This window comes from Micromys minutus (genome assembly GCF_963924665.1).
Source record: "Micromys minutus genome assembly, chromosome: 5".
Taxonomy (NCBI): Eukaryota; Metazoa; Chordata; class Mammalia; order Rodentia; family Muridae; genus Micromys; species Micromys minutus.
In genome coordinates, this window is record NC_137974.1 from 1541505 (window position 1) to 1554578 (window position 13074).

Consider the following 13074-nt stretch of genomic DNA (forward strand, 5'->3'; position numbering starts at 1 on the left):
TCCCAGCCCTGCAGGTGATGTTATAGGGTCACATGATGTCTTATCCTGTATTTCTCTAATGTTGCCAGTTTTAAAATAAGCAATACAATATAGTAAGCAATTAAAACAGATAAAGATTTTAATGAGTTCAGAGACGGAAGTCAAGTGGTCTTTTGGTATATTCAAGATGATTCTTCTTCGTCTACATCTATCTATCTATCTATCTATCTATCTATCTATCTATCTATCTACCTACCTACCTACCTACCTATCATCTGTCTGTCTATCTATCTATCTATCTATCAATCTAACTATCTGTCTATCTATCATCTATCTGTCTGTCTGTCTGTCTATCTATCATATCTATCATCTATCTGTCTATCATCTGTCTGTCTATCTATCTGTCTATCTATCTATCTATCTATCTATCTATCTATCTATCTATCTATCTATCCATCCATCTATCCATCCATCCATCCATCCACCTACCTACCTATCTAGTGACAGCATTTCTCTACATATCGATGGCTGTCCTTGATCTCATTGTGTAATCAGGTTGGCCTCAAACACAGAGATGCACTAAGCCTCTGGTCTCTAGTGCTGGAATTAAAGGCATGTATCACCATGCCGGGTACCTTACACACACACATGTGTGTGTGTATATATGTATGTACATATGTATGTATATCTCTAAATCTCTCTGCTTCCTCGTTGGTCAAATGGCACTAAATGGTACATAGGAGAGACACTTTAGATGGGACCACACAAAGCCTTCCCAGTACTCAGATCACAGAACAAGCACTCTGTGGGCTGTATACTGTAAGATGGTTACAGGGTTCTGGTTTCTATCCACTGTTCACTGGAGAACCTAGCGCCACTTCTTGCTCAGAGTGAACTGAAATGTTCCCGGGTGTCCTAGGAAGCAAATCTCAAGGGTGAGTGGTCCCAACTCAGTTTCAGAAGACAGAAGAGACTTGTCTCAGACATTTGGGAATCAGGGGATGTGATCACCAGGAGTAACCCAAAGCCTGATTAATGGATTGCTGGCATGTGAGGGAAGGGGACGAAGAGACTAACAGGGTAGGAGCCTTAGGGCTCAGAGAACAAAAGGAACCCACACTGGTCATTGCGATACGCTGCTTATACTCCTATGGCTTTATTTTCAGATAAGGCACGAGAGCGACGATAGTACACGCGTGCAGTGGGCGAAAGGCGCAACTGGAAGGTAACAGATGTCGCAGACCTGGCCCCTGGTCCTAGCCCCACGCCCCAGAGTCACCCAAAAACCCCAGGGCCCCGCCCCGCCCCCGCGAGCCCCGCCCCCGAGCCCGGGAGCGGTGTGCGTAGCCGCGCCTCCGCGTGCGCAGCGGTGCGTGAGGGCGGGGCGGAGGCGTTGGTCCTGCCACGTTCGTCCTGGCGGTTCCGGCTGCGGCGCGTGGGGGACACGGGGGGCGGGGCTGGCGCTGCAGCCGGAGCCGGATCCGGATGCGGCGGCGCTGTGACCCGCAGGGAGACTGACGCGCCGGGACGGGAGCGTGGTCCGCTCCGGTGCGGTGAGGCTGCCTGGGGCTGGGACGCGAGGGCGGGTGGGCTTGGTACCGCCTTGGGCTGCGGACCCCGGAGGCTGGGACGCCCCTGTCCAGCAGCCGGGCGGTCCGGCCCGGCAGGGTCTTGGAGGGCCTAGGGACTGGTTCCCTTTTACCGGTGCAGCGGTAGAGCCGCTGAAGACACGCGCCGGCTCCGAAGAGTCCCAGCTGCGCAGACTGTATGAAACCCGGGGTGGGGGGACCTAGGACTTGAACCCCTAGAAACACCGATTCTGTGGTTTCTATTGTAAGAGCTAATGTTTATGTAAGGCAAACAGAAAATGTGTTCCTGTAAAAATAAAATGGGGATTCGTTTGGTTGGGATTAATTAACCCAAGAGTGGGTCTCAGAAAATTAAGGCAGGATCTGTATGGTTGAAACAGATTCCATGATGCAAAGATCTGTTGACTTTCCTGCTGTAAGATGCATTACCGTGGGAACTCGATGCTCCAACTATGCAACTAGATTGGGGATAATCAGATGGTGTAGACTAAGCACACTAACGGTAGATACTTGCTTCATGAAGATACTCTGAGCTCCCTACCTGTCACCTATCACAGCGATTTTGATCTGGCTGCAGATCATGTTTAGAAATTTATGAATCCTGGTTTTCAGTCTTCCAACTTGTTGCACCGGTGTTTTTTAGAAGCGGCTGTTCCCCATCTGTATCCAGTCTCATTCAGAGGCTGGAAAACCAAACCTGGAAGTTTGGTGTGTCTTTTGTGTTCTCACTGGTGGCCAGGTGGCACTCTTTTTTTTTTCTTCCCTACTTTCTGAAATGTGATTTCTAGATAACTTGCGTCATTCATTATTCATTGACTAGAGGTTTATGGGACTAGGGTTTAGGCAATACTCAAGCCTTGTAAACAAATGCTAATTTAGCAGTTAAACACTTCGGGTTGGGGGGGGGTGAATTAGAGTTTACAACCAAACTTAGGTGATGACGACCTTGAAGTGCTATAGAATGGTTTTTTATGAAGATTTTTTTGGCGTTTTGTTTCGATAAACAGCCTGTGTAACAGGGGCTAGCCATGAACTTGGGGGGAGAAGTAAAGAAACAACTTTTAAGAAAATCTTCATGTTTAGATCAACTTCCATAATTAGTTTTAAAGTGGTTCTTTTGTTTTTGAAACAGGTGCAACTGGGTAGCCTGCTCTCCTTGAGCCACCAGTTCCTGCTTCCGCCTTCTTAGCACTGGATCCAGGTGTTTGCCATCTCACCTGCATTTTTATTAGATTTGTAATAAGGCATGGCCTTGGTCAGCGTCATAACTTGTGTCTTTATGACCAGGAAGATGGGCTTTCCTCCTTTACATTTTATAAGTCCCATTTTAAAAGGGGTTTGACTCTAATCCGATCCTTTGTTTTATCCTCTGGTTAGACCAATGCCTGTCCTCATCTATTAGAAAGGAACTAGAAACTGATTTAATTGCGCTTAAGGAGTCCAGTACGGTGGGACACACCTGTAATCAGCACGGGGAATATGGGAACAGGAGGACCAAGAGTTAAAGGGAGGCTGGGGAGGTGGCTGGGAGAGTAAATTGTTTGCAATGCAAGACTGAAAACCAGAATTCTGATTCCCAGAACCCAGGTTTAGCCCACCTGTAATGGTGTCATCAGGAGACAGAAAAGTCCTTTGAGTAAGCTGGCTATTCTCACCAACCTAAAAAGAGTTGTGGGTTTGGGGAGAGAGGCTGAAGACACCTGATGTCACTCTCACAGGCACCCATGTACGCACGTACCCAACACACATACAAACACGCCTCCACAAACGTACACATGCAGTGAATGGCCAGAGAGTCTAAACTACATGATGGAACCTTGTTCTTAGAAAGTGATTTCCTGGCATTGTTTAGTTCCTCTCTACTTGTATGGCTTCCTTGTGGAGAATGGACTTTCTCACCCACTGACTTTGGACCTGGGTAGCTGACTAGTGGAGCATGGCTAGAATAAGCCTTTGTCTGCTTGCCTCTTGAGCTTCTCACCTTTGCCAGGAGGTTTCAGTATGGGTGGAGATAGCTCAGTGAAGGATAAAGTGGGGACCATGTGGGAAGGGACACCCTAGTGACCTGGAAACTAGTGCCTCTGCCATGCACTGTAACGTGTCACTTTATTTGGGAGCCTTTAGGGATTTTTGTAAATCAATTATTGACATCCCATAAGTTTTTAAAAATTCTTTGCTGTCAATCACATCTTGCTTTCCCTTTCCCTCCAGGGTTTTGCTATTTGAAGACTGAGCTCTGGTGAGCTTTTTTGCTTCCATTTTGTAAACAGTTCATTAAAACAACATGATAAATAATTTCTTGGTGCCTAAACAGTGGGTTATTTCTACCCAGAATGCCTTTATGCATTTTTGAGACTCCAAGTATTGTTCTAACTTTTTAACTCTTTATAGAACTAGACTAGTAATTAAGAGATAGCATTATTGTGCCAAGTAGAATCAATGATATAACCTGTGGTAAAGTGCAGTGAGCAAGCCATAGCAGGAGGCCTGCAATGCTGCCTGTTACTATCCTTGGCCTGGAATTCTGATAAGATAGGATCATGGTAATCTTCTAATGCTTGTTAAAGAACTAACAAGTAGAAAGTACAAATTAATATAACACATTTTATATGATCATTTATAAAATAGGACCATCTAGTTAAAGAAATGTTCAGGAAACAAACTTAACTGGTTAAAATTTATTATGACTTAATTTTATTTGAGACGAGAGTTTCATATCACATTGGTGATATGTGTGTTTTGAGACAGTGTTCCACAGTACAACCCAGGCTGGCCTAAAACCCTTATTCTCCTAGTGCCTGAAGTTCTATGAAGGGATCATAAGCACGTTCCACTATGTCTGGTGTTAGTATGAGAAACAAACAACAAAAATCCCACTGGTTATTGAACTGTGTAGAAGCAGCCAGCATAGGCTTTTAGAAAGTCTGCGGTGAAAGCAGACACACAGTCTGTCATGGCCAAGATGTGAACACAGAATAGTCAGGTATTTTGAGTAATTCCTAAGTTATCTTGTTTGTGATTCATTTAAGTTACACATCTTAGTGACCTGCTAGGAAATGGAGTTGTAAAGTTTTGTTTTGTTAGTTTAGTTTCACTACTCAACACATTTCCCAACTGACAGTAAAAGCGTTTTTTTGTAACTAACGTTAGTTACAGATTCTAGGTAGCTAATGTAAAGTAGCTGATAAGATGTTGTAGAACCCACTAGAACTTAACTTCCTTATCAAGCACATTTTCCTTTTATAAGGCCTCTTAACATTCAAAATTTTATTTTAGACTTTACTAGAAAGATGAAACCTGATGAAACTCCGATGTTTGACCCAAGTTTGCTCAAAGAAGTGGACTGGAGTCAGAACACAGCTGTCTTTTCTCCCCCCATTTCTCCAACACATCCTGGAGAAGGCTTGGTTTTGAGGCCTCTCTGTACTGCAGACTTAAATAAAGGTATGGGCTCAATTTAAGTTTCTTCCAAAGCATAATTCGAACTTAAAATAGTACCTGATTTCTGTACTTACAGTGACTGTGACAGACATGCATCATAGCTGGGAACAGATATTAATTACTATGATAAAATAACTAAAACAACAGCATCCTTCCAAAAAGATGTCTCAAAAACAAAACTGAAGTAATAATGCATAAACACATGGACGAGTTTTCTCCAAGAAGCTAGACAGGCAGAAGGAACATTCCTAGGACGAATTGAAGGGTTTTTTTGTTGTTGTTGTTGTTTTTTTAGTATCTAATTCTATGTAATCCTTTAAAAAATTTCCTAAGACTTTGGTAATAACATTTGCCTATTTTCTTCTCGATAGGTATTTGAATAAAGTAATTTTGGCCAGAATTACTGCATGTAAAAAAAATTAAGACTAAAAAGTTCAAAACGTACTTTTAACATTACCATGAGTGTTATTTTTTTGAGACAGTCTGTGTAGTCCTGGCTGTCCTTAAACTCAGATCTACCTGCCTCTGCCTCCCAAGTGCTGGGATTGTTAAAGGCATGTGCTACCATGCCTGGTGGCATTAACATTAAAATTTTAATTGTCCCACTTTATCTTACAAGTGATATGTTCAGTGGATGTGATGTATTTAGGAAAATGTTACATAAAATTTAAACAGCACACGCTGGTTCTGTAACTATTGATATTAAGGTGTGAACTACCTTCAAATCATACAGGCAGATACTGTTGAAGGCTGTCACTTGCTATTCTGGTTATAAAAGGAATGGGTACTTGGTATGTGTGCAGTACCACATGAATGCACACAACGCCCTGTTGGAAATTTGCATTTTTATTTAATCAGCAAATCTTGATTAAAAATTTTGAAACATGATTATGGAGTTTTGAAAAAGTAACTTTCTTTAACCTACCCAGTAAATGTTTTTGCTGCTTTCCATATTTTAATCTTTTGCTTTTCTGAAATGTTTTAAAACTAGGTTTTTTTAAGGTATTGGGTCAGCTGACAGAGACTGGCGTCGTCAGCCCGGAGCAGTTCATGAGTGAGTACCTGCAGCACCTTGTCTGTCAGCACCTCATTCAAAGTCAATACATCAGCCATCCTTATTTACAGAACCCACGTTTTGTATAGCTGGATATTTACTCTAGAATTACTTTCCTTTTATTGTGGTACATCTTTCTGTGTAGTTATGTTTAGCACAGAAATTTCATTATTGTTCCTACTCTCTCCTTTTGTTCTTGTTTTTAATCATTCATTTATCAATCCATTTGCTTTTATATTGAATTTTTAAGGTTGGGTATCTTAGTCTAATAATCCCCTTCTCCCTTTGAGACATGAGAAAATGGGTTGCCAGAAAGAACCAGTCATACCCAAGGTCACAGCTAATTAGCAAGAAAGATGGAACCTTCATAGCTTAGCTTTATCTAGTCCTAACTCAGCCTGTTTAGTTGGTAATTTCTCCAACCAGGCTGAGAATGAAGACTTTATAGTTTTTGTTATTCTCTTTTCAATGATTATTTTCCCCCTACTTGGGACCCACATAGAATGGCTTTTAAACTCCTCTCTCTTTGCACACATATCAGAATAGATGGAAAGTGTAGATTTTTCTAGCAATATAAAGTGCTAGACATTTGTTCTTATTGGTTGTATAACTGGGAAAACTGCTTAAGTGGATGCATCTCTCATCTGTGTAAGGTGCTTTTATAGTCACGATCCTATTCCTAAAAGAACAAATATGTAATCATGAAAACTGAAAACTGCTTTGTCAAAATATTTTGAAGCCAAGACTGAATTGTAGATATAATATGCTCTTATAATAACCTGCAGTTTTGTTTTTTGAGTGTTAGTTTTAGAGAAATATAATTTAACTGGGAAGATATTGACATTTTAATTAATTAGTCACAGAAATGGCAACATAATACCGCGTGGTTCATCTGTAAGAACGAGTCTTACTTTGCTAGCAGATTGTGTTTTTCTGGGCACTAAACCACACTCAGGGTTACCTTCCCACTCTGTACTAACAGATGACTTTAAAGGTGTGAACCCAGTACTAACCACTGGGATTTCAACTCCTTGATGATTTAAATAATGTTGTATTAGAAGGGGGGGGGTCTGTCAGAGACAGGCAGATCTCTGGTCTACAGAGGAACATCTAGAGTGATAGAGTGAGACCCTGTCTCAAAAAAAAAAAAAAAAAAAAAAAAAAAAAAACACCACCCAAATAAATAAGTAAATGTCTTATGCTCAATCTACTTCACGCTAGAAACATGAGCACTGGCAAAATAGAAATGCTTATTATCTAACAAACACTTTTTGACATTTCTTCACAGAATCTTTTGAGCATATGAAGAAGTCTGGTGATTACTATGTTACAGTTGTAGAAGATGTGACCGTAGGACAAATTGTGGCTACAGCAACTCTGATAATAGAACATAAATTTATCCATTCCTGTGCTAAGGTATGTGCTCACATCATGCCTATGAATAAAGCACAGATACTTTCTAAACCAACTTAGAACCGCCATTAGCAAAATCAATGTTCCCATAATTGTTCATTGCTCCTTAGCAGAAGATACTTCTGAAGTCTCTGCAAATTACAATCCAGTGAAATTCAGTAGATGGCTTGAGAGGTGAAGGTGCTGGCCACCAAGCCCAGCCACCCAAGTCCCAGCCCTGGGGTTGGCACAGAATAATTATCACAAATCATAGTCTGACCCCCATAGATGCCCATGTGCAAATGCTCACCCTCTTTCTGAAGGAAGAAACGTGTACTTTGTAGGTTATAGGTTTTAGTTTTTGTACTTGAATGATATAAATTGTTACTAAGCAACAAGTTGGATATACTATGTCTATGACAAGATTAAATTTTGGTGATTGGGATTTGGAATTGTTTGAACAGTAGAGGTTGAAAGTAAAAACTAATTCTCTCAATGGAAATAGTGGAAAACAGACTGAAGGCTCATCCTGTGGTATTTACTGTATTGTTTGCAGAGAGGGAGAGTAGAAGATGTGGTTGTTAGTGACGAGTGCAGAGGGAAGCAGCTTGGCAAACTGTAAGTATGCACATGTAACCATGGAAACTGGATGGCCTCTGTCCCAGTTTGGCCTGTTGCTGAGAAACTTATTTTAAAATTTTTCTGATTGTTTTTCTGATCTTTTAAAATTCTAGACTGAATTTAATGAAAAGTAGAGCATTGTTGGCTTTACCTCAGAGTTTGAGAATTGAAAGCATTTACCAAGAATAACATGTAATTTGAGCTGTGCGTGTATATTTGTATGGTACATTGACTCTAACATGTTTAGGTAGGTATGTTGCAAGCAGTCTCAAGCAGCCCCCCACCCCCACCCCCCACCTCTGGTTTTGTTTTTCAAGGCAGAGTCCTGGAACTCTGTGTGCAGATGCAAAGTCACAGAGACCCACTTGCCTACTGAGTGTGATTAAAGGTGTGCTCACCACTGCCCAGACTTCTCATTAAATCCAGCCTACAGTACTGTTCTCTACATGTCTTTATATGACACTCATGTGTGCCGTTATCAAGGCCCATTTTAGTTAATGCCATACTTTTCCTTTTCAAAATTTCAGGTTACTGTCAACTCTTACTTTGCTAAGCAAGAAACTGAACTGTTACAAGATCACCCTTGAATGTCTACCACAAAATGTTGGTTTCTACAAAAAGTTTGACTATACAGTATCTGAAGAAAATTACATGTGTCGGAGGTTCCTGAAGTAAAAACCGCCATCAAGAGGCTTTACTGTAGAGTTCACTTTCGTTGCTGCATCCCAGAGAGCTCCCTCCCACCTAGACTGAAGCAATGCTGTGTGTCCAGTGGGGTGACAGGAGGAGGCCCGCGGCTGCTGGAACACACATCAGAAGGGGGTGATTTTTTTAACCAAAGGAATATATTTTCAACTTGAATCTTTTCTTGCATTGTATTTTTCTAAATTTGTCCTCATTTCTTGGTAGTCAAGAGTATGGTTATGTCTGCTCTGTGCTGCTCATTTTAAATATATGTATATATACTGAATGAGGGTGTTTCTTACCATAAAATTATTGACTCATGTATCTATAGACCTAAGGTGCACCATTTCCCACAGTACAGGGAGCTGGACACTTCTGTCATGACCACCAGATACAGATTTGCACACTCAACAGTATCCTAACCCTGCACACAACTCGGATGATCTTGTACCACCTGTCTCATCTGTCAAATGTTAGAATTATCCAGGGTCCTGCGAGGTGAGCAGCTCCTGGTGGCTTCTGAAGCCTCCGGGTCCCAGGACTGTGGCACTGCCTTTGGTACAGCTTTAAATGGCAGCTTTTCTATTCAGTGTGATTATGATGCTACTACTATCCTGATCACTGTCCTATTTTATTTATTTTAATGATGTTTAAAAACAGAATCGGATACTTTATAATATCAGATATTATAATAATGGTTCTAATCCTTTGCATTCCGTGTTATTGTTATTACATTAAACTTGTTTATATGAATAGCCTGTCATGTTAGAATCTTGTCTTGTGTTTTCTTATTTGTTGAGAAAGGGTGACCTGGAACTTTTCACACATGTTCTAAGAACTGGTTTTATCCTGCTTGAGTCTATTAGGCCTTAACAACCTAGCTTTATGTATCCTTTTTTTAAAAAAGCCTTTCCCCAAAGTAAATTAGTATCTCAATAAAACCCACGGAGTTGTGTTAAGGTTTTCTCTTAAATCTCTCTTACAGAAACAGTTGTAGTATGTCACCAACTGAAACAGTCTTAATATTAAATGTTTACTCACCTTTCTTAATCTGCAGGATAAAGCTGGGTTACTTTTACCCAGAAGTCAAAGAAGTTCTGAGGCACAAGGAGTACGAATGAGCTTTCTCAGTCATTTGAAGGACAATGGCATAAGTTTTAATACAACCACCAGTGTTCACAAAATACTTTTAATACTTTGTGCCCAGGCTCGCAGCATCGTGCACTGTGACATTCCTATACATACATAAGCATTTTATCTGAGTACAAATGTTAAAGTAGAATAATGTAAGCAATGGCCTATACAGAGGTAAACAGACATGTATGTTATTTTTCTTGAATCATTGTGCTGCATAGTAAATTGCAATTACATGTCAGTATCATGTTACTGATTGAGAAAACACTTTGAACTGTGAGGTATGGTAGCTCCCTGTAAGAGAGCATAACATGTAAACCTGAATAGTTTGAGTTTTTTTTTTTTTTGTTTTGTTTGTTTTTGTTTTTAGCTGCCATGAATGGGAAAAACAAAATTATCCAGCACTTAAGACTCTAGAAACTTATTTTCCTAATAAAAATAAATAAAATCCTCGAGTAATTCTTAGCTATTTCCTACTATTTCCTCACTGGAGTGTTGTTGAATGGACAAAGGTACTGTAAACACCTTTGCGAAGTGAAGCTATGCTTTAGGATTGTGGATTAAACCAGTTATTAAAAAAGATCCATCAGGTAACTGCTCATTTACATCAAGTTGACTTCCTAATATATACATCTCAACTTCATAATTCAAGATTGCACTTAAATACTTCTAATTTGAATTCCATAGTAATTAAACAATTAACCTAATGTTTTATTACAAAGGACATGCTTAGCATTTTTTGACATTACTTCTAGACTCAGAATATCTAAGTACAACCCTATACCCCTTCAAATGAATATTCTGTTCTACAAGCGGTTGAGAGTTGGTAGCAAAATTATCACACTTGAAGGTCCCTACCACAGAGCTGGTACAACATGTAATAGAAAATAAACTAACATAGATCAGTTAAATTAGGAGAAGACTCCCTTACCCACTCCAGTTTCCAGGATCTGTCTCAAACTTTCAAAATGGGGAATAATGAGGTTCCCCATGTTTTGATAAAAATGTGTAGTTTTAATTATGAGCCCAGCTTACATGTTTAATTTTGAAATTGGGTGAGCATTCATACATCATTCAAGTTGTCTAGAGAATAAAGCATGATTGGATAAGTTTATCATGGTTGACTTACAAACATCACTGGAAATGGAACCTAAGACAGCTACTTTGTAAATTCAGAGGAAGAAAAGAAACTTGGAGGCTTCTTATGAAAGGACAAGCCTCTTCTGTCCACATCAACTGTGCTCAACATGATGGCAGTCCCTAGTGTCTGAGACTCCAGTATATCATGCTGGATAGGCACTTTATGTGAGAAGAAAAAATGACAGTGGTCGGAATGACTGTCAATAACCTGTATTTTTGGATAGACTCATATTTAGAGGGGGAACATGTATTTTTATAAAACTTATTTAAAAAGTTATTTCAAATGTCTCATCTTGAAAAACCATTTTTTAAAAAATGGAGATTGCTTTAGTAAGCACAATTTCTGTTCAATGAGTCATAGATTATGGGTTGACTCCAAGAGAGATCTTTGTTGATCTATCTGGTGGTGATGTGTATACAGGAACTTTTGAATATCCAATGTAATGTTGGCTCTACTAGACCACCATGCACGTGACACAACAAAATTAAAAACAATACTGTTCTTTTATCTGAAAGATAGGAGACCGGATGGGAAACCAGAAGAGGATAGAGGTAACTATAATTCTGGTTTATATTCAGGCTCCCACTGTGAAGGACAAAGAATCTATACTGTTACTGTCATAACTTAAGTGTAACCTTACACAGTGCCTCAGGGTACCCTGGCAGTGTCATTCTAAACAGTAAAGCACCCCGAAAGAGGACTGAGAAACGTGAATTATAAAGGAGCTGTGTGTTTGTGCTACCCTAAAGTCATCATATACAAAAAGTTAAAAACACTTCATCTGCACATCACACAATAGTAAAATGTTTTTGTAGAACAACCTTTATACATATAGACAAAAACATGGAAAACTGAAGACCATAACATGACTTTGCTAATGCAAATTATGATGTAAATTTGAGTTAGTTTAGGAACAAGTTAAAACAGTAATTTACAATACATTGAAGCTACCCACAAATTGCTTTCTCCAGTGGATAAATCTTCAAAGCAAAGCTGTCAGCTGAACCTCACAGAAGTAATACAATGTAAAATAGAAGTAAACGTGTCATTCCAAATAATTTACTTTCTTCAAGCATCGCAAATTTAATTTATGGTTTAAAAACAAATTACAGAAAAACAATAACTTTTCACTGCTTTATATACTAATTTAGAAGTCATGAGGATTTACTTGTTTGTTGATGCAAGGCACTTTTCTTTTGGGGGTTTCATATTGAAGAAACAGTGCTACATTGGTTTGGTCTACTTTGAACCATTTTGGACAAAAGTTCTAAGAGCTAGGCAACTCTGAGAAGACCAAGTCTAGATTTGGCTTTAACAGCAAAGAGAAAAAGTCATGTGGAAAATGTATCTGGTTCTAGAAAGTAAGACCTCTTTGATCATTACAACTTTTCTCATTTAGAATAAGGGAGGCAATTGGGAAGGAAGTATTAACTGTATTAACATTAGTAAAGTAGGCTAGTTGGTTAAAGTCATGATTTAAGATATGGGACCAAGAGGTCTAAAAAAATGGAAATCAAGTCACTGAATTATACTAAAAAAATGTGGACGAATTCTACATTTTGTTAATGTTTCTGTAAGAGGCTCCATCATAAAATTGAGCTGTAAAATTACTTAAAATGTAATATATATAACACAAAATGACTTTTTAGGAAACACTAGGAAATTTGTTTGTTATAAATTATCCAAAAATCTATCAACAAATCCCCTACTTTGTATTTTGTTTAAAGTAATAACTTTGTATTATACAAATAAATTTCAAGTATGGAAAGTGCATTATTGCAATAATACCTCTTTGCAAGTCCAAAAGTCTTGGTTTATAATAAAACCATAAAGTTTTTTTTTTTTTTTTTAAAGTAAACCCCATCACCCATCAGCGCCATCTACTGCAGAAGTCCAACATCCCAAAGTGTTGTTCAACAAGTTGCAGAGAAACATGTCTGGAAGCAATGTATAATTGAAAAGAAAGTATTTGTGTGTTTTCCATTTCTATTACCATCACCAGGATCCTCTCCTCTCTAGGTGGAGCTCACACCCATGTG

The 13074-nt window shown here is 39.2% G+C and overlaps 1 protein-coding gene across 5 annotated transcripts; it reads left to right on the forward strand.

Annotated features, from left to right (window-relative positions):
- Positions 1–1425: 1425 nt before the first annotated feature.
- GNPNAT1 (glucosamine-phosphate N-acetyltransferase 1) lies at positions 1426–13072 on the forward strand (the record flags this gene model as incomplete). 5 transcript variants are annotated; one of them, XM_080916855.1, is made up of 8 exons in its annotated part: positions 1491–1532; positions 2701–2771; positions 3780–3807; positions 4845–5012; positions 6001–6063; positions 7352–7479; positions 8012–8073; positions 8604–13071. In XM_080916855.1, the coding sequence occupies exons 4-8, from the start codon at positions 4859–4861 to the stop codon at positions 8749–8751; spliced, it is 555 nt and encodes a 184-aa protein (XP_080772981.1). In that variant the 5' UTR covers positions 1491–1532; positions 2701–2771; positions 3780–3807; positions 4845–4858. The 5 variants fall into 5 exon arrangements, with proteins under 5 accessions (XP_080772980.1, XP_080772984.1, XP_080772983.1 ...); XM_080916854.1 differs by lacking the exon at positions 2701–2771 and having other exon boundaries at positions 1426–1532; positions 8604–13070; XM_080916856.1 differs by lacking the exon at positions 2701–2771 and having other exon boundaries at positions 1494–1527.
- Positions 13073–13074: the final 2 nt, after the last annotated feature.